A 23,812-nucleotide genomic window follows, 5' to 3' on the forward strand; every position below is an offset into this window, starting at 1 on the left:
CTGGACCCGTTCCAACAGCTCCATATCCTTCTTAGGCTGAGGATTCCAGAACTGGACATGGTACTCCAGATGAAGTCTCACAAGAAAGGAACAGAGGGGTAGAACCACCTCCCTCGCCCTGCTGGCCACGTTGCTGTTGAGGCAGCCCACGACACGGTTGGTTTCTGGGCTGCAATCACACACTGCCACCTCATATTGAGCTTCTCATCCACCTGCACCCCAAAGTGTTTTCTGCAGGGCCACCATCCATCACATCATCCCCCATCCCGTATTGAAACCCGTGGGTACAAGGTGCTGACTCTCTAGAACGCCCAAACGAGCCATTACAGGGTGTATTTCGGGTCACTTTGGGTGCAAGGCCGCTCCCTCCCCGCGCGCCCCCCCGTCGCGCTCCAACATGGCGGCGCCCGCGTCACGTGCGCGGCCGCGGGGCTCCTTGCGCGCGCGCGGCACTGCCCCCGCGGGGGGGGGGCCGAGAAGATGGCGGAAGCGGAGTGAAGCGGCGTGAGGCGAGTGTCCCGGCGGGGGAGGGGGGGGCGCGGGGGCGGGGAGCAGCGGCCGCCTCCCCTCCCGCCCCCCTGCCCGCCCCGGCGGGGCGCGGGGCCGCTGCGGGGCTGAGGGGGCGGGGGAGGCTGGGCCGGGCTCAGCTGAGCCGGGCCGGGCTGGGCTCGCTCTGTTGGGCCGGGCTCTGCCGGGCTAAGGTGAGCTCAGCTGGGCAGGGCTCGGCTCAGCCGGCCTCAGCTGGGCCCCACAGCCTGGCTTCAGCTGTCCTTTTTCATTTTTGCTTTTTTTTTTAATGAAACCCCAGGCAAGACTGGCCTATGCCAGAGCGAAGGAGGGGAGAGAGGATTTATTGCCCTCAGTGACAGGCAGAAGTGCCCGTAGGGAGGAAATTTGCCCTTATTTTCTGTGTTTTGTGCCCTTACAGCTGTAAGGGGAGGTCAGAACTGCGAAGGTTGAACCATATAGGCGAAAAAAATAACACTTGTTTTCAAATAACATTCATGGTTTCAGGCTGTCAGCTGTGTTCCTTATTATAGTGATGTTTACTATAAGTCAAGCGTTCTAACACACCCATATCCACTGTGAGGGGAGTTGAATGTTATTGGTATAGAATAGCAGGTATTTTTTACTTGAGGTATTTGCTTTGACCAAAAAAAAATATAAAGGGATCAAAGTTCAATAATTATGTTATGCATGGTGTGATTTGAAATTTTGTGATGCCTCGTACTGTTCTACTGGAATAAACAATTTTTTTCTGGTTTGGGGCTTGTTTAAATGTGTAGTGGTTGTTTAAAGTCAGAGTTTAGTACATTTGCTAAACTTACTTTGGAATACAGAGATCCTTTGGAGTTAAAAGTCAGTCGTTCACAGACAACATCATTGCAAGGTCTTCATCATACATTTAAGAAAATGACTTTAATTCAGGAGTTTTACCTTTTTGATTTTGTTGAGTACTTAACCAACAGTTTCAGAGTATCATTTTCAGTTGGATCAGATTTGTTTTATAACTTGAAGTGGTCTCTGTGTATATAACGTTGTAAAGTAAATGAAAGCAGTGCTGTAAAGACAGTCTGATTTTAAGTCTGTAATGGTTTTTATGGTTTCTGTCATAAAATATCCATCTGCTAAGTTGTAATGGATTCCTGGTTTCCTTGCTAAACCAGCTACTTTTTATGTATTTTCTCTTCTCCCTTAGAGATTCCTTTTCTCACTTAAAGAGAGGAGAGGTTTCTAACAAGTGTTGTCTGTTGGAGCACCCTACTGTCCCCTCAGCCCAAGCAGGGCATGCTCCTTCAGCACTAGTGCAGTGTCTGTGTTGCGGTGGCAAGTAGGCATTTCACATCAGCTCCAAGTGAGGTGTTCAAGGAGGAGTGGGGACGCACCTCAGTGCCGGGCCATGCTGAACAGAAGTTTAGGAGCTCTCTCCCATTCCCCTTGTACATCCGTTGCGGGAACAACTTTGGCAATGACAGAATTATTTTTGAAAGCGAGACACTTCCAGCTAAAGGATTAACAGCTCTCATGCAATGAACTCCTGATGGAATAGCTAGTAGAGTGGGATACGTTGCACACCTCACTAATAATACATCTAAAATATAGTTGAACAAAGGAAATTAAGTATCTAATGTTGTTTCGGCTAATTTAACTGATTGCCTAACTCTCCGCTAAAACTAGCTAGACAAGTTGTAGGTGTAAATATTTTGATGTGCTTTTAATGTCCTCTGGAGGAGACAGGACTTTTTTCAAGGTACTTTTTGTTAGCGTTCTGTGAAATTAATGTAAAGTGGTTTTAGAAGTGATGATAGTTTTATTGCAGTTGAAGTGGTTAACTCCTGCGTGTTAACTTGTTCTCTAATGTAAGTGGACAAATGGCATCAATAATGCACAACAGATCTGATTTTTTAACAACAAAACTGTGTTTTTCCTTTGGTTCTAGCAGTAGGGATTGCTGCTTTTAAAGCATGCTTTATTGCCATGAATTTTCTTTGATGGCAAAACTTATTCAAATATTCAGTACAATGAAAGGCGTGAGGTCCTTAGGTAACTATGTATCTATTAAAGTTTACTTGCTCTGAGTACTCAGGAGCTACACCATGTGCAGTTCTCTTGTGAAGTAGTTGTGTTTTGAGAGGCAAGGCAAGAGCCTGGCAGCATTGTGTTCTGCTTTCAGCTCTCTGAACTGAAACTCCTAGTTGCATACCTGTTTGCAGCATCCAGTGGGCGGTTTGTTAAGCACTGAGCGCTGCTGCTTTTTTCCTAGTACATTACAGCACTCTCAACTATTATTTTTCTGAGCCCTTCTTCACTGTAAGAAGGGAACACATCTTCTCTCCACCCATTTGTTTAAGAACCTTTTAAAAGCAATAAACAGCAACTCTGCTAATTTTGTTAATTGTAAGACTAATACTGAAAAAGAAACTGAAGTAAATACCCATCATATATTGAGATGTGATTCATTTCAATTTTAAAGATGACATTTCAGGAAAGAGGTTGTACTCTGCAACAGTGGGAAGTCTTGTACGACTGAGGAGGGATCATCAGAGATTCTGCCTTGACTGTTGCTGTACTGAAGTGTTCCTATAAAAAGTAAAAGCATTTTTCTCTACATGCTTTATATCTCTTTCCAAATTGAGCATGCCACCAGTGATTTTTGCCAAGAACATGTTTTGCTCAATAAACAGAAGGGTCAGCCAGCAGTTTCAGTGCTATGCTGTGGGGAAGAGAGATGCAGCAGTAATCCTGTGTGGCTTGCTGGAAATATTATGTGTATTCCTGAATTGGTCACCAGTTGTTACTTTTGACAGACCACATCTCTCAACAAATCCCATCAAGTAATAGCAACTCCTACAAGCTTACCCATTTGAAAACCGTCCGTTATTCTATCTCAGCAAAGCCTGTGTATTGGCCTTCTGTTTGTGAAACACTTTTATTTCAATTCTGCCAGGCTGGATGAACACTGCACAGCTATGGAGAATGAACCAAACACGACGACATGTTCCACATCTACAACGACCATCACTACCACCTCCACCTCCCGGGCACAGCTACCGCAGATCTCTGTCTACAGTGGCTCTGACAGGCATGCCGTCCAGGTACTAGACTGTGAGGCGTTCTTTCCTGTGCCTTGTGCTCTCAAGTACAACCATTGCACAATACTTTACACAAGCTTGACTTTCCATTCCTGATTGCTGTCATCGTTCTCAACATCTGACTTGCAGCCTTTCAGGAGATGATGTTTACCAGAGGGTATCAGACCAGTTAAGAATAGTGCAGGGTACAGGCCTGCCTCCCAAATAAGGAAGGGGGAAATGCTATGCTAGGATGCTTAGGGTTTTTTTTCCATTCCCTAAGTGTATGGATTATTGACAATAGACTTTACAAAATAACACAAAACAAAGCTGTTCGTTTGATCAACATTGTTTACAGGGATCCAGAGGTATTTGTGTGTGTGTGTAACTGCTGCTTTGGATCCAGCCCTCTCTTGCTGCTCTTTAAATTACATCTTGAACTCAGTACAGTCCATTCTGTTGGGTTTGATAATTGAGTATGTCTCACACTTTCCTGATCTTTCAAAAAGCAGAATGTTTTGTAGGGCTTGTTGACAAGAACCTGAGGGGCTTGGATCATTTGTAATGATTGATGCAGTGTTGTCAGCTGATGGTCAGGCTTTCCTTGAAAAATTGATCATGTTTATGTTGACTGTATTCTGTGACTTGGTTGAGAACAGTGGTGGAGTGAGTTCAGTATTAAATGATTGTTGGGAAAAGAATTTATTTGGTTTTATTTCCTTGTAAAGGTAAACTTCAACATCACGTTAGCATGGTTTGTACTTTGTAATTGTAATTAATTACCTACTGATTCATCACAGGTTATTCAGCAGGCCTTGCATCGTCCTCCTAGCTCAGCTGCTCAGTACCTCCAGCAGATGTACGCAGCCCAACAGCAGCATCTTATGCTGCAAACTGCTGCTTTGCAGCAGCAGCACTTAAGCAGTACCCAATTTCAGAGTCTGGCAACTGTACCACAGGTGAGAGTGAAGATTGCTAAGAAAGAATGGTGTGCTACTTCCTAGAGTAGGACTGCAGTTCTAGAGCATTGTCAAACATAACAGCTTAAGTGCCTGAGCTTAATGCCTCACAATAATTCACTGTTATATTTTAATGACTTTGTTATTTTAAATTGTATCTTCCTCTAAACTATTTGGAGGATTTTGTCAAGTGCTGCAGGTGCTACAGTAGGCAACCATTCCATGCTTTATTGCATACATTATAATGCATCATGTAAATCATCGAACAGTAATAAAATAAATATTAAAAATAGACTACTTCAGTCTTCATCCCATGATTTTCTCTGAAAGTTGATGGGGAAAGCAGTGAATAGAAATGTATCTTAGTGAAATCAAATAGAAATAATGAACATCTGGTATCGCAGTGTGCTTTGCCACACATCTGGCTGCATTATAAGTAATGGCAAAATTCAATTTTAATTCTTGAGTGTGGGAATGTAGGAAGTAAATGACATTTCATTTCTGAAGCTCAGGTTTTGACATTAGTGAACACTGGAGGAGACCCATTTTGAAAACTCAAACAGTGGAAAGATTTCCTTTGACTTCAGTTGACCTTGGACGGAAAATACTGTCTTGCAGAGATAGGTGGTGCCTAGTGATTTTACACATGGAAATGCTAAAATGGAGTTAAAGACTTCAGGGATATAGCTGGCTCTTGGCAGAACTGGGACTGACTCATCTGTGCTGCTGGCTTTTTCTTCTCTGCCTTTTCTATTAGATTGTGGTAATACATTGATTTGTCATTGTTTTGTGACAGATTTGTGTGTGCATTTATGGTTACTGAGACAGAGCAAGGAAAAACAGATTGGGGAAAGAGAAGTTTTGGTATGCACTTTGTTAGTATAGAAATCTAAATCACTGTCCCAATATTCATCTGAAGGGCTGGAACAGCGTACTTTTACAGATAACAGATGTGTATCCATAAATAATCATTCTAGAATATGAGGGTGTTCTTTACAGCATTTATAAAGTTTGCTTTTAGAGTATTCTAATCATAATAAAAAATATTATGTGAGTTATAATGACAGCTTTTAAATTATATCACATTTTAAGTTCTGAACGCCACAGTCAGTGAGATGATCAGGTAGCTCCATCGTTAACACTTCAATAGACTTTACGTCTGATGGTTTTTGTTCAAGTCTTGATCTACAAGAATCGGAGTGCCTGAAATTTAGTAGGAATTGAAGGTGCCTTGTAGAGAGCATTCCGTAGTGCAGAGTGCACTTTGCTGAAAGCTACTTCCACCAAGTAAAAGCATTTTTACTGTTAACTAAGAGAAAAGGTAATGGTAGGAAGAGATGTTTCTGATGGTTTATGCAATAATATGAACATCACTTAAATACTTCTTGATTTCAATATTTGACGCGTATTCTTGCTATTTAGGCAAGCCTGTCAGGTGGGAGGCAATGTACTTCCCCTACTGGGAGTGTCACTCAGCAGTCAAGCATGTCGCAGACCTCGGTACGTAACTGAACAAAGCCCTCCATCCATTCTCAGCCCCTCTTGGTTATTATATAACTCCTTGGAAAAACAGAAAAGATTTTAGTATTTAAGTTTGTGTCGTTAAAATTAGTGTTACAGAAGCACTAAATAGAAATGTGGTGACTCTGTAGTAAGTGTTGGCTGCGTTTCCAGCGTCCAGCATCCTGACGTGTGCTGCCAGCCGCTGTTGTGCCTGGCCATTGTTGGAGGCTCCTCCAGTTCCAGCCTACTCTTGGTGGTCTGAGGGGCAGGAGCTCACTCCAGAACACAAGTGACTGTTCAGGCCGCTGTAGGAGTCATTCCCTGAACTTTCATCTCTTACATGATTTATTACTGGATTTTTCACATCAGTTTCTTTATTCACAGCACTACTGTAGGTTAAAAGCATAACTGTATATCAGTGATTAAAGAGCAACAAATCTAAAGAATTCAACTCAATGCTCACAAATGTATAAAAGAAACTGATTAAATGTTCATAGCACTCATTTATTTTGTTGATTATCACGTATCATGCATCTTTTATGCATTTTCAGTTACTTTATCCATATCCTAGGCACATGCTGAAATTTTAGTTACTAGCAGCTCTATGTTCAGTTCATGCTGTATCTCATTAAGTAACATCTTAAGACTTGTAATTTGCACAGTCTCATATGTATGGTTCTACAATTGTCTTGAGTAGGACTTAGTTAGTCCTGCAGACATCCAGCTCATTAATCACGCCCTCAAGCTGTTCATGACTTCAATGCATAGCTTCAGCGATTTAACTGTATATTTTTTTAGGCTTTCATAGCGTTGCTTTGGCTTACAGTTATTAGAAGTAAAATCATTCATTCATTAAATTTAGGAGGGAAAGTCTTTAAAGAGGTCTGATGTTAAACAAGCAGGATAATTGGGCTGGGATTTTTCAAGGAAACCTTTTGAGCAAGTGATGAAAAAGAGCTGGGCACTTAATGCTGTTAGACTGGTTAGGAAAAAAAAAAAAAGCTAAAAACCCCTCAAACCACAACAGCTTTTATTTGAGAAGATATTGAAGAGTGATTGTTGAGGAGCATTTAATATGAAATTTTAGAAGGTTTTACTCTCCAGTCATTTTCAAATGTGCATCTGTAAAATGAGGAATCAAAGTTCATATATGGTGGTGCAAAGAAGCACCCTGATCACGTTGCGTAACGGAAGATATCAGTCCAGTCAGGTAATATAAACATTTAAAGGTTAAAATTCAGGTGTTTTTCTTAAAATATTTCAAGCTCATGCTACATATTCTGTAGATTCATATTTGTATGAGGTATATTTTCCAGACTTCATTATATCATTGTTTACTTGATAGTAAACTTGTAGCTGCTTGTTATTATTTACTGTTAAATGGTTGCTTTCAGTTTAAGAATGAAACTGTGCAATCTTGCCAGAATCCAGTTTTGTGATGATTGGCTCAATATATTTTTGATATCTTTACAGTCCAGAGATTTCAGCCACCCGTGCCACTTTTGTCAAAGGCTTTCTGGCTTTAGACCCTAGCATGAATGAATTTCCATGACAGAAGCAATATTTTTGTTTCCTTAGATTAACCTCTCCACCTCTCCTACACCTGCACAGATAATAAGCCGTTCACAGACCTCCAACACCACCAGCAGCAGTATTACCCAACAGACTATGTTGCTGGGGAGCACCTCTCCGACCCTGAGTGCAAGCCAGGCTCAGATGTATCTACGAGCTCAAATGGTAAGTTTTCATTACAGTTCTTAAGCTTGGTTTTTGGTCCATCCGTTGTGTGTCCACCCCCAGAAAAAAAACCAAACCCAAATCTTAACCATTTTAGGTTTTATTTTTGTTTGTATCAATTATTTGTAAATATTTTTCTTTAGTTTCACATGGCATTGAGAATGTATTCACTAATTTGTGATTTCAGGTCTTCTGAAATACTATTGACATCAGAAGTTAAAGAATTGCTATAGCTTAGTTCTCTGGTGAAGTTTTCTCAAGCGTTTTTAGCCCAGTCATTCTGCCATTATTAAATGGATCAAACATAGCAGAAGGTCTCTCCTGACTGTTTAAAAGGGTATACTGGAGTCTGTTTGTCACAGGTAGATTGCTTTCCAGCGCACTGGTAACATTGAGAACGCTGACTCTTGACTGACATTTTCTTGTATTTAACCAAGATTGTTGTTTGCATTATTGTCTTTAGAATTCGAGTTCAATAAAATAGCTCTGATTCTCGTTGGATTCACGTGAAACTCATTAGGTTCTTGCAATTTCCTGTCAATATGGCATTTCCATTTCCTAATGGGCAACATTGAAAACCCTGTTTAGTGATTTATTTTTTTTAATTTCATACTTACTCCAGAAATAAATGGCAGTCAGGTATGTTGGAAGTTAGTAATTTCAGGCTGCTTGTCTGATAACTGTCCTGTTATGAAACCTGATTAACGTAGTTAAAGTTGACATAACAACTCTGCTTGTTAAATAACGTTTTGACAGACTGCAAGATCTAAGCTCTCTTTGTATAGTGTTGTGGATATTGGAGTGCTCTCTTCACTTTTTTTGCCTTTGTTTTGCTAATTTGTAATATTAGGGAAAGTCGTTTTAAAATGAAAAGATGCAAGAGGATACACCTGTGTGTATATGAGATTTTTCTGACTATGTAGAACAAATATTTATATTATTATGTTTATTTTACATTATTGTCTTTTAAATTTATTTACTTGAACTACCACGACAAATTGTTCTTCAAGTAACTTCATTTGAAAGTAAAAAAGCTGTGCATCACTACATATAACTGCCATGTCTCTCTTGAAAATTATTGCATTTCTTTCACATATTTTCAAAGTTTGACTCTGTTACCAGATATTTTCTCTTGCTTAACAGCTTATTTTTACTCCTGCGACCACTGTGGCTGCTGTCCAGTCTGACATTCCTGTTGTCTCATCATCTTCCTCATCTTCCTGTCAGTCTGCAGCTACTCAGGTGAGCCTGTATAAATTTATCAAAGGTTCGTCCAGTAGAATGGACTGAAACTGAGAAGTAAGGAAACATTGTGCTTAAGTTTTACCTGCTTATAAAACCTGCTGATGGGTCCTGGTTATGTAGAACCTCACTGCCTTCTGTTCACCATCATCACACATTTAGAGGTGATCATGTCATAGGTAAAACTGGGATTGTGGATATGACACTTCAGGTTTCTATAAGGGGCAGTATTACTTAATGTTATTTTTTGCTATTTTTTTTACCTGGATGTTTTCTGTAGATATTTATATGGTTTGGGTTTTGCTTGTTTCCCAGGTTCAGAACTTGACATTGCGCAGTCAGAAGTTGGGTGTGTTGTCAAGTTCACAGAATGGCCCACCAAAGAGCAGCAATCAAACTCAGTCCTTGTCTCTGTGCCCTAATAAACCTGTAACAGGTTCCAAGGGCAGCCAACCAGATCCCTCAGAAAGCAATAGAAAGGGCGAGAACCCAACTTCAGAGTGTCGGAGTACACCAGTCACACGGACATCAAGCATACATCACTTAATAACACCAGGTAGGATGAAGGTGGAGCTGTAAGAAAGTTATTTTACTTTAATTTGTATGTTATGGTATCAGAGTCCAGTACTTTCCGAGTTCCTTTAGTTATTCTACGTGGAGAGAGCTTAATAGTAAATTTACTTATTTGTTGATAGAGGATATTACACAGAGTTTTGATGTAGCAAAGAGATATGTACGTTCTTAAATCACAGTACAAGCACAATATAGCATTTGCAATATATAGCTGAACCGTAGTACAAACACGATTCTTATTACTGGTTTCTCTGTATGCTCACTGTCATGACATGTCATTCCCAATCTGTGTGAAGCAATACGTGGGCTGAAACCGCCTCAAGCCTCTTGCTTTCATGAAAATCAAAATGGGATAAATGAAAATAGGTGTGTAATTGGTTAGAGAGGCATTTACCTTTTATGCAGCATATTCACTCTTTACCTTCCTTATATATATTCCAAAGGTAAGAGCAGTCTAGGCAATTGGTCTGAATCTCTGGAATTTAGCTTGGCTAAATGGTAACTTTTAGAGAGGAGTAAGATTGTGAAGCAGGCATTCTTGAGGTATTGGGCCCTAATGCTCTTAGAACTCACTTCTGTAGGGAAAAAAATCCATCTTAAGTAGCAGAATAAACAATAAAAAAAGGCAACATAACTTATTTCTTTCTCAAGTGGAAAAGGCAAAGCAAGAAGAGATTTGTGTGGAGAGGGAAATGTGTATGTGTGCTTCACTTAAAGGTGATATGGTATCTCTGGAAGCTTCGCTGGTTTTGGATTCATACCTTTCAGTTCGTGTGTTCAAGTTCAGGCAAATACTTAGCAAGATTTTAATTCATAGAGAACTCTTGGAATTCTGTTTAGTCACTTAAAACTGTATTATCTAAACTTTAACTTAGCAGTTATCTTGGTTGTGGCATGTTTGTCTCTTCCATTCCAGTCTTTCAAAGCAAAGGTTAAAGCCATTTAAAGTTGCGTGAAATTCTTAAATAACAGAAGGTTGGATCAGTAATAATCTCAGAACTAGAACCAAAAAGATAAGTTTAGATATTTTTATGTAGAAGTACATGTATGTGTGTATATATCTATAAAAAGCTTGGCCATGTTTGTTCATTGCTGCATTTTACTTTGAAAATTTTTATATTCCCCTATTAATTGTTCTTATGTCAAAATGGTGTCAAAAAAGGTGTTTCTAAACAAAGATCGGAAGGCTTGGAAAAGTGGCACTGGTCTTTAAAGTAGAAACTTCATTTCTTTTAATATTTTTATAATGTTTTCTTGACTTAAAGAAATAAACACTAATTGTTGCTTTCCTCCCCTTCGCAGCTTCATACTCTCCATTGCAACCTCATTCTCTAGTAAAACATCAGCAGATCCCACTTCATTCACCACCTCCAAAGATTTCCCACCATCAGCTGATACTGCAACAGCAGCAGCAAGTCCAGCCAATTGCACTGCAGACTTCTTCGGGTCCGGAACCTCCTCCATCCCAGCACTGCCTACCACTCCCAAGCCATGGCCTTCCTCCAGGTCCCAGCAGCGTCCAGTCTCATTGTTCACCTATCCACATCCATCCTCCACCTCTAACGCTATCTCCTACCCCTTCCCAGTCAGCTCAGCAGTCAGTAGTGGTATCCCCTCCACCTTCCCACTCCCCTAGTCAGTCACCCACAATAATTATTCACCCTCAAGCACTTATTCAGTCACAGACAAACTCCCTTGTGCCAGCAGCTCTTCAGCCAGAGCAGGCTGCTTCTCAGCAAACAACTACCAATCCAGTTCGACCAATTGCACAGCCACTTAATCTTCCATCACATCTTCCACTTCCATCTTCCCCCGCTGTACATATAGGGTCAGTAGATCAGCCCAACTTAGTTTCCCCAGGCCAACAGATCGTGTCTTCGACACCACACCAGCAATATTCAGCCTTGCAGTCCACGCCTATTCCACTTGCAGCTCCTCCCCAGCTGTCAGCATCTTCAACCCAGATTCAACCACTGCCGTTGCAGTCTGTGCAATCTTTACAAGTGCAGCCTGAAATTCTATCCCAGGGCCAAGTTTTGGTTCAAAACACTTTGGTTTCTGAGGAAGAACTTCCTGCTGCAGAAGCTTTGGTCCAGCTGCCGTTTCAAACTCTTCCACCGCCACAGACTGTTGCGGTAAATCTTCAAGTGCAGCCATCGGTACCGATTGAAACTCCAGTGGTAAGTGCTAATATTGCAGTCCTGTATAAGAGTTGTAAAGAGACCACTGACTTCAGAGGGAGCAAAACCTGGTGCTAGACAGAGGATCAGAAGAAACCTATTGGTTACAGAAATGAGTTCTAGGAAAACCACAGATATTTGCGTCTGATTTTTTTTGCTTTTTCTAATGGATCATCAGTCAAGAGTACCAATCAAGAAACATGAAAGTGCAGCTTTTTTACCAAAAATGTTGCCTCTTAATGAGATTGTAGCATATCTAAAGTTGAAAAAGCAACACAACATCAGAATGAATTTTGATAAATGTACCATAATTTAAATAGACAATTGAAACGTTGAGTAGGAGAATCATCTGTCTACTAGGTGCAAAAGTGATTATTAAGATAATAGAGTTCTGGATAAGTAGTTTTGTACTAGCATTGAAAAGATCCTCTTCATAAAAGAATAGGGGAATTTTTTTACATTGTCTTGGTGTTCCTCATCACTGCCATTTAATTTAGCTCAATGTTAGTCTCTGACATCTGCAGTTTGTAACCAAAGGTTTCAGCTTTACTGACACTGAACTAAAATCATCTACAGTGAAATATCAGTGAAATAAAATGATAGGCAATTAATGCTGACATTTGAGGCGGTGTTGCTAGGCTTTAATGGTAATGTGAACAAAAGAGTCAGTAGCTCTTGTAGGCTTTTTTCAGGCTACCATCAGGTTAGGGAAAACTATGTGCTGTTTATAATGACCCTCAGTTTAAATTAAGAATAGTCTCAACTCTCTGATATTCATGTAGGAATTGGGCAAAAGAGTAAAAGCCAGATTTACTTTTGACAAGGTGGTGGTTTACATCCTAATCCACTAAACTGGCTGTCAGTAATGCACGTAAGTTTACTTTAATAGTTTGGGGAAAACAGCTTATAATCATTTATAACCACTAATGCTGGATAGTCTTGGTGTACTTTTCTGAAATACTCGGTTTGATTATAGTACTATGTGAGATAGAGAACAATTTGCAGACTTGTCATTATCTTAATAAAGCTTGCACTTTGCAGAAGTATTTAAATGGCTGCAAATGTGTGTGTGTGTGAAAATACAGTAAACTATAAAGATAAGACATCAAAAGAGTCAAGGTCTCTGGTCTGTTTGGTAGGAGAGCTGTGCCTTTCTATATTATGCCATTTGTAACAAAATAGTTAAATTTTGCTCTCATAGACATTGTGATGTCCCCAGAGTTCATTATTTTGTATGCAGTTTGAAAACTAGTTTTTTATTAGAAGCTTGGATGTTAACATCTTAACTGGTAATTTATTTTAAAAACTGTGTTTATGCAACTCTCTTAAGGTATTAAGATAGAATGGAAATCTCTCTAAAGCAATAGTTTGTTGGATGCAGATTTACCAAGTGGAGAACGTATGTGAAGAAGAAATGCCTGAGGAATCAGATTGTGTCCATATGGCTAGAACACCTACGCCTCCTACTTTGTCTCCTCCAGCCATAACCCTGGGGAATGGAGAGGCACTTAATTCAGAAGATCCCCTGTCAGGTGAGAACAAGTGGCAAGCTAAGGTAGCTGTTCTGCTTAGAAACCTCTAGTAGTTACCAGTGGTTATCTATGACTTTGATCTTTTATAATTTAGTGGTATAATTTTTTAAGTAAAAGAAATCATATGAACTATATTAGAGGTCCGTATGATAAAGTGAATGATTCAGTCCAAAAGATGTAACTTGCACATGTAACATAGCACAGAAACTGCTGATTTTGAGCTCCTCAGCATATACTTTTATACTAAAATCTCAACAGGAGTGTCAATTTCTAGTTAGTCTTTAAGTGATAGCTGTGTGATATGTGCAAAATGTACTGGTTGGTCTGGCGTGAAGATTAATTTTGCAGAGTTGGGGTCAGCCCTCAGAAGTTGCCATCAGAATGACTGACTACGTTATATGATTCTTTTTGGCACCATTTTCTTTATATGCCACAGTAAGGAGCTGTTCTAATGCAGAAGTTACCAATGAGGATTTTCCTTCTTCAGTGAATTGAGAGATCTACAGGCCTATATCAAGTGTCCTGCAAACTACTGTGTCTTCCTTGATGCACTAAAAAAACAAAGAAATACTCTCTATAGTGTAGTGTGTATAGGTGTATATGCAACACATTTAAGTGGTGCTTAGTGACTTAATGCTGTGCCTACTTATGACTCTGCAGGTTACTGAGGCTCAAGGCATTCCTGAAAATAAATTCTCTCTTTAGAAATATGTCAGCTGCTCTGTCATGAGAATCCAGTGTTTGAAAATACTAGTTTCTGCTTTTGACTAACGAATTTGTGATTTGTGTAAGTAACTAATAGGCAGCTATGCTTATAATACTGAGTAAAGGAAAATGTTTACGTGAGAGCTGTTTGTTCATGGAATAGTGTGTCAAGGAAAACCATCATGTTTTAAAGGTAAAATCTATAAACTATAGGCAAAGGCCTGAGCTACAGGATGTGGTGGGTGCAGAGCAGGGTGTGTTTGTCACCTCTTATAGAATTCTAAGCCAACATAAGTGGTAAAAACATAAGATACTTTGGATTTTCTTTTTCAGAACATGGGGGACCGCTTTCAGCGACATCATCAGTCGGTGCTTCAGTAATTAAATCTCCATCTGATCCTTCGCATGCCTCTATTCCACCACCACCTCTTTTGCTTCCAGCAGCAACAACAAGGAGCAACAGCACATCAATGCCCAATAGTATTCCTAGCCTGGAAAATAAACCTCCACAGGCTATTGTTAAACCACAGATCCTGACTCATGTTATTGAAGGCTTTGTGATTCAGGAGGGGTTAGAGCCATTCCCTGTAAGTGTGAATTTTTTACTACTAATTTTTTAAACAAACTATTTTTAAGGATGGTGTTATTTGTGGCTAGAAGCTATTTAGGTCTTGAACCATTTTGACCTTTTTTCCATGGATTGCTAACCTGTTTCTTAGAGCGTGCAGTGTGCTTCTACAGTGCTTGTGTTGTTTTTTGTGTGTAATTGCAGTTCATGCTGCTGTTTGGCTTGCCGGGGTCACTGGACGACAAGGTACTAAATGGAAACAGGCGCAGCTAAGTCGATAGGGTATATGCGGGGATAACTACAGAGTGGTTTTAGGCTGCGGTTTGCAATAACTTTGTTTCACATTTGTCTGTCTCCTGGATACTTCTGTTAAAGTGATACTTTAATGTAAACCTCTGAGTTGAGTCTGTGTTAAAACTGTAAAATGTTACTATTTTGCGGTTTTAAAGCCCTGGCCAGCCCCTACTGAGCTTGGTACTGCGTCTGGTAAGAATTACTGATGAAAATATTAAATCCACAAATGGACAGTTTAAAACCTATGGGCCTGCCTTGTTAATTAATTTAGTGTCTCTCTCACTTTCCCATTCCTTCATTTCTCTAGATTTAATGTGTTTCTTCCTTTGTTAAATGTAATTGCAGACTCTGCAGAACAGGAGTGAGTCTTTGTATTTGTTTGAGCAATGGTATGTAGAGCTTTGGTGCTATGTAGTAATGATTCATTGGTAGGAAATAGAACCTGTGATTCTAGTCTCAGTTACAACTAAGTCACAAATACTATTTTGAATTATTAATTCTTCAGTTAATCACTGTTGCTTTGCTTTTATTGCAATAGGTAAGTCGTTCATCTTTGCTGGTAGAACAGCCTGCAGAAAAAAGATTGCTAGTGGAGGGTCAGATCATGAGTGTTGTGTGTGTTGAATCAGACTTGCAGAATGCAAAACACGCAGACAACTCATCGGACACAGAGATAGAGGATATGATTGCAGAAGGTTTGTGGTTTTTGTTTAAATATCCGTTTTTTTCCTTCAGTTCTGTATGTATTAGAAAGTCCCATCCTGTCTGTACTTCTGCAATCTTTCTCCAGTCTTTACATTATCTCCAATAGAGACTACTTTCAAATGTTTTTTCCTAACTATGCATCATAACAGCAGTTGCTGTAGACGCACACAAGTGTCAGGAGACTACGCGCTTGTCCTGCCTAGGATACAGTGGTCTTTGTGATCATGAGCTAAATTGAGTTCCCTGTGCATTATCTGACATAATCATCATTGTGAACTCATCAGTCGACTATTCTCGATGCGCTCCACTGCAATTACTGTTCAAGCCCAAATGCAGGCAGCCTCGCAAGTGTTATATGGAAGTTAAGCCATGGCTGGGCCGAGAAAAGCCAAGTTATTCTTTAACTCACTTTTTTTGTGTGTTATAAATTCATCTAAGATTTGAAAGTCCAGAATTTTTCAGCCACCTCTGAATTTTCTCTTCCACAGCTTGAGCAATTGCACAGGAGCTGGTTTTGCTGATCTGTTTAAATTTGTCTTATTGCAGCTCTTAGGTTCATTCTCTTACCATAGTTCTTTTCCTTCTTTCATATCAGAGCTGTATTAATCAGGCTAAGAAGGGACTAATACAGTAACTGCTACTGCCAGAGGTCTGCAACAGGGAAGTGGTTGGAAAAAGTCCATACAGCATGTCCTGAGCAGTAGCAAGTGTCCCATAGCTGTGCTAAAACTACTTCCACTCCAGGCTTGTCACTTAATTAAAACAGTCCACCCCCCGATGTTTTGTCACGGGAACTTTCAAGGTACCACCACCAATGGCAGTTACTGTGGTTTCTGCTTGGTGAATGCTACTGAAGTGCAGTGGGGAAGCTGGCTACGTCCATTGTGTATCTCAGCAGATTGGCTCAAATTTCAGTCATTTACATTATCAGATTCTGATACATTATTTTTTATTGTCATAATTTATATCCATTACTGCGTGAAAGTGTATTGGGTCAGACCCAAGTCAAGGATTGCAGACAAGATGAAAAGCTTGCTTTGGAAAGCATTCTGAATTCAGGAAGAATTTTTGTTGGTAGTGAAGTCAAGTACAAATGGCTGGAATTCTTGTTTAAGGCAGATTTACTCTGCTGCTCAGGCAATGTATATATCTTCTTAAAATTAAGAGTATATTTTTACTTGTAGCACTGATTTTCAGTAGGAGCTGGTTTAGCTTGGAAGCACATCACTGAAAGGAAATACTGATTGATTCAGTCCTACGTGTTGATGTAACATCTGGGCAAAGAAGTTGTAAACTGTGTAAACAGTGCCTGAAAATGAAACATAAAATAAGATTTCTCAAATTATAGCTGATTATATGATTACATTTACTAGCATATCTCAGTATAGTCTAGAGCCCATTTTGCAGTAACAGCCCATATCTTATTCCTCTTCTCACCTGTAACAGAAAAATATTGTGTAACAGTGGACTGTAAATAGTTAGATGCTATAGTCCTGTTCTTTCTTGTATGCAGCTTATCTTTTTCATAGATAAGATTCAATATTTTACTTGCTTTCACCAGTCCCTTTGGTTGTAGCAGTTGCTTATTCAAAGGCAGTATTTGAAAGGATTAGTTCTTTATCAAGAGAGCTTGAATTTAGACGGTGGAATGGCCAGTTCATTTAATGAACTCTTTATATGCAATTCACGGGGACTGTAACATTTCTCTTTAATTGTTGCTATGTTTGAGGGCATACTTGCTCATGGATGTACCAAAAAAGCTGATTAAGTTCATTGAATAACTTAAATGAAGGTTCAGTGTGGTTCAGTTTGCTTGAGAGCTTTTCTATAGTGTGAAATCTATGACTTGCTTCGTTTTGCATAATTTTCTGCTAATCAAATTATTTAATGAAATGTGTGGGATATTTGAAATTTTTCTGCCTGCCTGCTTGAGATGGGAAATTTGAACATAATTTTGTCACTGAAATTGACTTCTTTATGCCTCCTTTTTTTTTTTAGAGGGACTGGATGAAATTGAAAATGATCTTCTGAAGTGTGAATTTTGTGGAAAAATGGGATATCCTAATAAGTTTCTAAGATCAAAAAGATTCTGCTCCACATCCTGTGCCAAAAGGTACTCTCTTTGGTTATTGCTTATCATTACCTGGTTAATGGTTTTGCGTATAAATAGTATCTGATGTTGAAAAAACAAAGAAATAGTAAAATGTGACTGCCTTCTGCCTGAATTTGCAGAGTAAACAGGTACAAAGGACTCTGGTAGATTATAACATAGTTCAAGAAGACAGAGAAAGGGAGTTACAGTAAAAATGTGGACCTCGTTCCTGAGTGTGCTGTGAGTGCTGTTGGGCATTTATAGGCAGGTGATGGGTATCATGGAAGAGAAATCCCATTAAGGGTTACTAGGTGTTTGGAAATCAGTGCAGAGGTTCATGGGCCACAAATCGTTATATATTTCTCATATTCATATTGTCTTCCCCTTGATCTTGGGAAATGGCAGTGAAAGAATTCTGGACTAGGTGGGCCTTCTTACAGTTTTGTGTGATGCTAGGGAAAAAGCCCACTGAATTTATCTCAGCATAATTAAAATGCTGCATAGACAAAAAACATTCTTAAGTGTTTTTAGTAACAATATAAAAAATTCTTTATTTGCATAGAGTAAGATAGAAATATTCATATGCATAAATAATTTAGCATTTTCTAAAGCTTCTTTTTTGAAAATAAGTGGTGCCATTTGATTGAGAGGTATTTAATTTTGCATCAAGACAAGGGACTTGAGTAAGTGGCCTTTGAGATTCCTTTCTCTTGCATTTTTGTGACACCTGTTGATTTGATGGCATTAGAGGTCTTTTCCAACCTTAATGATTCTATGAGTCTGTGAGTAGCAGCATTTCTGTAGACAACAATGTAATCTTATTGTTACTTGATGGAATGCGGTCCAAAAAACTTCTTGTGAATGATTGAATTTTTCTTACTTTAGGCACAGCCTCAGCTGCACTAAGAAATATGGGCTGTTTACGTCAGACAAGACCAGCCGCTGGAATCGGAAATCAGATAGCCAAAGTCTTAGCCGACGCGGGCGTCGACCAAGTGGCCCTGATGGAGTGCCACGAGATCATTTTCTTAGACAGGTCTGTGGAATATTTGCTTAAAACTGTGGCATTGTTTTAGGAATTACAAATAAAATATAATACTGTAGTGTATTTGTACTGCGTTTTCCAGCTTCCAATTACTTATCCATCTGCAGAAGAAGATGTGGCTTCTCATGAAGATACTGTTCCAGCTGCTATGACCACCCGTCTACGAAGACAGAGTGAAAGAGAGAGAGAACGTGAACTTAGGGAAATAAGAATTAGGAAGATGCCAGAGAGCATTGACTTGTTACCAGTGGTGCAGGCTGACCCATCAGTATGGAGTGTTGATGAAGTTTGGGCCTTCATACATTCTTTGCCTGGTATGTGCAATAATCTGTTCCTTTTTTGTGTAACTGTAATGCTCCTTGCTTTTTAGCATTGATATGACGAGGAAGGGTTGTGGTTACAGCAGCAGTGTACTCGTCAGTTGGTGATAGAAATTGGAGTGTGATTTGTTCCTCTTACCTGTTCCTTCAGCACAAATCCCGTGTTGGTAGAGCTAGTCCCTCTTCTGCTGTTGCATCTCAGCTGATGGAAATTAGAGCTGTTCCTTCAGTCTGACTTCTCTACAGAGGTCAGTAGAGAGATCAGACATACTTCCTCCCTTCTATGTTTTCTTCTCTTCCCTTCTAACTTTCTTCTTATTGAGCTTATTCAGAAGCAAGAAGGGAGTTCTGTCCCATCATACAATTGAAAAATCTGGAAGACCTGTCCTGATATAAGTCATTAAAAAAGAATAAGTAAGTTTCTTCTATAAAGCTAAACTTTGTTTTGCGTAGCTTTGCTTGGTAACTGAAATGCAGAGAGCTCCTGCACGTAGACTGCACAGTGGTAAATGCAGTCTGTTTGCAGAAAAAATAATCTTATTTCTCCTTATTTACAAACCTTTTCTTTAGCTCAATATTCACAGTTACCTTTATGTCATCTTCAGGTTATTTGACATTTATTTATCATTTCCTAACCATCATAACCTTTAAAGTTTCACTCCCTGCTCTTTCCCAAGGATGCCATTCTGTCTGATCAGATACTGCAGTCCTTTCAGGTAACAAGGCAGGTCTCCATAATAGGAATTATACAAGAATTTTTGTTGTTTACCCATGTAACTTGCATGTCAAAGTGCTGAAACTCAGGTTAAGTTTGTTCCTAATTTTCTAGTTTAGAAATGCAAGTGACAGAGGACAGGACAAGGGGGAATGGCCTGAAGCTCCACCAGGGGAGGTTCAGGCTGGATATCAGAAAAAAATTCTTCACAGAAAGAGTCATCAGGCACTGGAACAGACTGCCCAGGGAGGGGTCGAGTCGCCTTCCCTGGAGGTGTTTAAGGAACGGGTGGATGAAGTGCTTAGGGACATGGTTTAAGGGAGTGTTAGGAATGGTTGGACTCGATGATCCAGTGGGTCCTTTCCAACCTGGTGATTATTCTATGATTCTATGATTCTAAGCTGTTTTTTGGTTTATCCCATTAGGCTAATAAGGAATGTATCTTCATTGCTAAGTCACACGCATAGGTTTTGAGACAGTTTATTTTCTATAAAGTAGGTCAGGCAAAGAATTGATTAAGGGATGCCTTAAATAACAAAAGTCAGCCTTGAAGTACCTTTTTTTTGATGGTTTATGTGTTGCAATTAAGTTCTGCTCCTGAGAATCTGCAGTGATGTCTGTAAAAACAAGCAAAACTCCTTAGGTTTAAGATATGGTCATTCATGTTTCTGTACTTCAGCAGTGTTACTGGAATATGACTGTATCACTGTGGGTTTGAGTTCCTAGTTGTCTAGATTTGAGGCTCTGGTTAATTCAGTAACTTCCTGATCTATAGGTTCTGCAAAGGAATAACCAATAGTTCCTGTTCTAGAAAGCTTAAGTACCACATAAATGCAATTCACTTGCAATTAAGAAAATAAAAGTATTATTCTTCATGTGATTTCTGTTTTGAAACCCTTACTTGTAGAATATTCACCAGCTGCACATCTAGGGGTTTTTGTATTCTGTAAACAAGGTAATCTTTGATTTTAAACCCAATATGTTTTTCTGCTTTTAATGAAAGTTTATTATAATTACTCATTCTTATCCGTATGAAGGCCTTTCTCAAATGTTTTTTTAAAAAGCTCAATAAATTTAAAATTATATTCACAATTTGCCAGAATTTTTATTACTGTATAGCTACATTCATAATATTGCAGTTTTGTGGTTTATTCTTTTCAAGATGTTCTCAAGCCTTTCTCTTGAAAAAGTGCTTTTCCATATGCTCTCAGGGTTGGATAATACAAGGAGAAACATTGTTGACTTTCATTATGCTATTTTGCAATAGATCCTTGGTGCGGTCCGTGCAGACCATCTGCAATGTTGGAGGAGATGGTGATTTATCAGCTTTTCATAAACATTAGGGGCATCTGTTTTGATTAACAGATTTCCTTCTGCATAAAGTCTGTAAGCTGAAAGCTAACCGTGGAGTCAAGTGTCCCTGTCAGGCTTTTCCTGAATTCCTCTGGAGTCTTTTGGAGAAATGAAGATTGTAGGATACTTCTACTGTTATTTATCTCTTCTAGGGGAAGAGAGCACAACAGTTCAGGCCCCAGCAGAGTTGTTCCTCCTTTCTTGAGTTGCAAGATTAATGGTCTTTCACCCACTTCCTATCCTTTTCTTAGCCAGCAACCAGTTGTGGAAGTGCTTAAGGATACCCTAATGTGCTTGGATGAGGGAACTGAAATACATTCAACTTTCATCCTTTGCCAAAGTGACTTTGAGAAAAGGTATTTAAGGAAAAGTTGCATGGAAATGCTTTCTGTCCTGCTTAAAGAAAAAAGCCTGCAACAACAGCCAACTATGTATTTTAATAGGACAACTTCTGTTCCTAAATGCAAAAACTTCTCTTGATCTTTCAGATTCTTTGTAAATGCTGCAGTCTGACAGTCACCATGTACAGGTCCGGATCAGATACACAGTGATACCTTACACAGAAATACTCAGTACTTGACTTACAGACATTTTGTCAACACCTAAGTAAGAACCTTTATGATGGTGTTAGAGCTGTTAAATCCTCCTGAGGATGATCAGTTATCTTAAGATTTTTCTTCATGTTGCTGGCAACTTTATCTTCACCTTGTAGTTACTTTCAGATTATCTCTGAAGTTGCTATTGGAATATTGAACTCTTGCATAGACCCTGGCTTTCACAAGGCAAAGGGACAAGCATTGGAAAATGTGTAGCGGAAAAGCTCTAGCATGAATGGAGTCGTGGCATCTAAGAAAGCACTTTTCTAACCCCGTAATTCTTTTTTTCTGTTACTTTGTAGGTTGTCAAGATATTGCAGATGAATTTAGAGCACAAGAAATTGATGGACAAGCTCTCCTCTTGTTGAAGGAGGATCACCTTATGAGTGCAATGAATATTAAGCTTGGACCTGCATTGAAAATCTGTGCACGTATCAATTCATTGAAAGAATCCTAGGAGGTGAATGTGAAGGTTTAAACAACAGTTTCCCAGTGACTGAACCAACAGTAATAAGCCAACATCTTCACTGTGGCATGAGTGTTACTGTGATGTTTTCTTAAACATATGGGGTTTTCCCCACATAAAGACTTAAAATTTTCCTTTGATTATACCAGGTAGTCCTCTAGTTTCCAGCAGTCAATAGGCTCATGGTAAAGCCTGAATAATACTTTGAGTTGAAGTGGGCGTTCATGGGAAAACATGAAGTGAAATATGGTGTGTTAGGTTAAATATTCCTCAACGTATACTTTATCTTTACATTTAATAACCCAGCACCCACTCCAATCTAAACACCATTTAAATTGTGTTGCTGTATTTGGAAAGATTTTTCCCATGTACAGCAGTTTTTGGACTGAAATGAGAGAAGTGTCCACAGACCCTGTGGAAGCACTAATAACAGTAAAATGCTATGCATTTAGTTGTGCTCTCCGAGTTTCTTCTAGTCTTGAGCAAATTGTAAGGGGCAGGTTGGCAGCCTGTTTTCCTTGTGTAGGCTTACCCTCATCTCTGCCGCTGTAGTATTTTCTTGAAGTCTGGAAATATTATAAACCATGTAGATGTCTCATCAAAATCCTCATCGTCAGGCTACTGAAATGCAACGGCACATCACTCTTGCCAGAGGTAACTGAAGCACATGTTACTTTACTCTTCTTATGCTGCTATGCACTGAGAGGGCATTAAGTTATTAGGTTTGTAGTTTTGCATGCTGCTAGTTATAACTAGGCCAGCAGTTCTCAAATGGCGGTTCAGAGTGGATCCTGAGAAGGTGTGAGAACGCTCAGGGTTCGGGTTCCTAAATGCATAAGCATGAGGGGCTGAAAACCGCAGCCAGAACCAGCTCGTGTTGAGACAAGGGTACTTGGAAGACTGGAGGTAGAGAAGGAATAGCATAACTTGGATGCTCTTTACTTAATACCTCTTCTAACTTGGCTGTCCCTGTAGTGCATTCCCATTGCCCCACTGGAAGCTTCCAAGCACCTTTTATTTGTCCACCGGCCAGCCTGATCTAGACTTGCGGTGGTCTGAGAAAGAGACATAGTGAGCTGCCTGATGAGGTCCTTTCAGAGACTGATGTAGGAGCAGCTGCTGCTGCAGTGAGGGAGCCTAGAGCAGGGGGAGTGCCACTGCTAGGCAGGAATCTCTAGGGGACCATCTTGGTGCCTCTGGCAGGAGATTTTGTCTTGGATGCTGCAGACCCAGTTAGTGAGATTTTAGTGTTTCCCTCTGTCATCCATTGCTTGTACTCGATGTGGAACAAATTCATATTTCACCAGTTACTGACACTCTTAGAAGCTGGTTGGGCTTTGAGGCAGCAGCGCTTTCTCGGCCTTTGCTTCCCCATCACGTGTGTATGGACATTCATGGATGTGTTTTGCACCTTCTGTTCCCTCCCGTTTCCAGCTCCACTCCCCTTATGTACAGATCCAGACCCCTAAGCTCTTGCATAGGGAAAGAAGGGTATGTGTGCTGATAGTCGTCCTGTATATTGGAATTAAATGTGTCTGCAAATAATGTATTTTGTATCTTATGCAAATTAATGCATAATATATGATTGTGTAGGGAGATATTCAAGGAGACCTTGAAGTATTCCTGAAAAGAAGAGGAACTGATCTAAAGTTTGA

At 39.7% G+C, this 23,812-nt stretch overlaps 1 protein-coding gene across 6 annotated transcripts; it reads left to right on the forward strand.

Moving 5' to 3' along the window:
- Window positions 1-447: 447 nt before the first annotated feature.
- Window positions 448-22,807, forward strand: PHC3 (polyhomeotic homolog 3). 6 transcript variants are annotated; one of them, XM_054074262.1, is made up of 16 exons: window positions 448-509; window positions 3,449-3,596; window positions 4,373-4,531; window positions 5,954-6,031; window positions 7,613-7,771; window positions 8,915-9,013; window positions 9,329-9,569; window positions 10,889-11,766; window positions 13,148-13,298; window positions 14,337-14,590; window positions 15,404-15,560; window positions 17,569-17,683; window positions 18,548-18,698; window positions 18,790-19,021; window positions 21,994-22,151; window positions 22,684-22,807. In XM_054074262.1, the coding sequence occupies exons 2-15, from the start codon at window positions 3,471-3,473 to the stop codon at window positions 22,146-22,148; spliced, it is 2,955 nt and encodes a 984-aa protein (XP_053930237.1). In that variant the 5' UTR covers window positions 448-509; window positions 3,449-3,470; the 3' UTR covers window positions 22,149-22,151; window positions 22,684-22,807. The 6 variants fall into 6 exon arrangements, with proteins under 6 accessions (XP_053930237.1, XP_053930238.1, XP_053930239.1 ...); XM_054074263.1 differs by lacking the exon at window positions 22,684-22,807 and having other exon boundaries at window positions 7,646-7,771; window positions 21,994-22,155; XM_054074264.1 differs by lacking the exons at window positions 4,373-4,531; window positions 22,684-22,807 and having other exon boundaries at window positions 21,994-22,155.
- Window positions 22,808-23,812: the final 1,005 nt, after the last annotated feature.

Source organism: Cuculus canorus, chromosome 9 (assembly GCF_017976375.1).
Source record: "Cuculus canorus isolate bCucCan1 chromosome 9, bCucCan1.pri, whole genome shotgun sequence".
In the NCBI taxonomy this organism is placed as follows: Eukaryota; Metazoa; Chordata; class Aves; order Cuculiformes; family Cuculidae; genus Cuculus; species Cuculus canorus.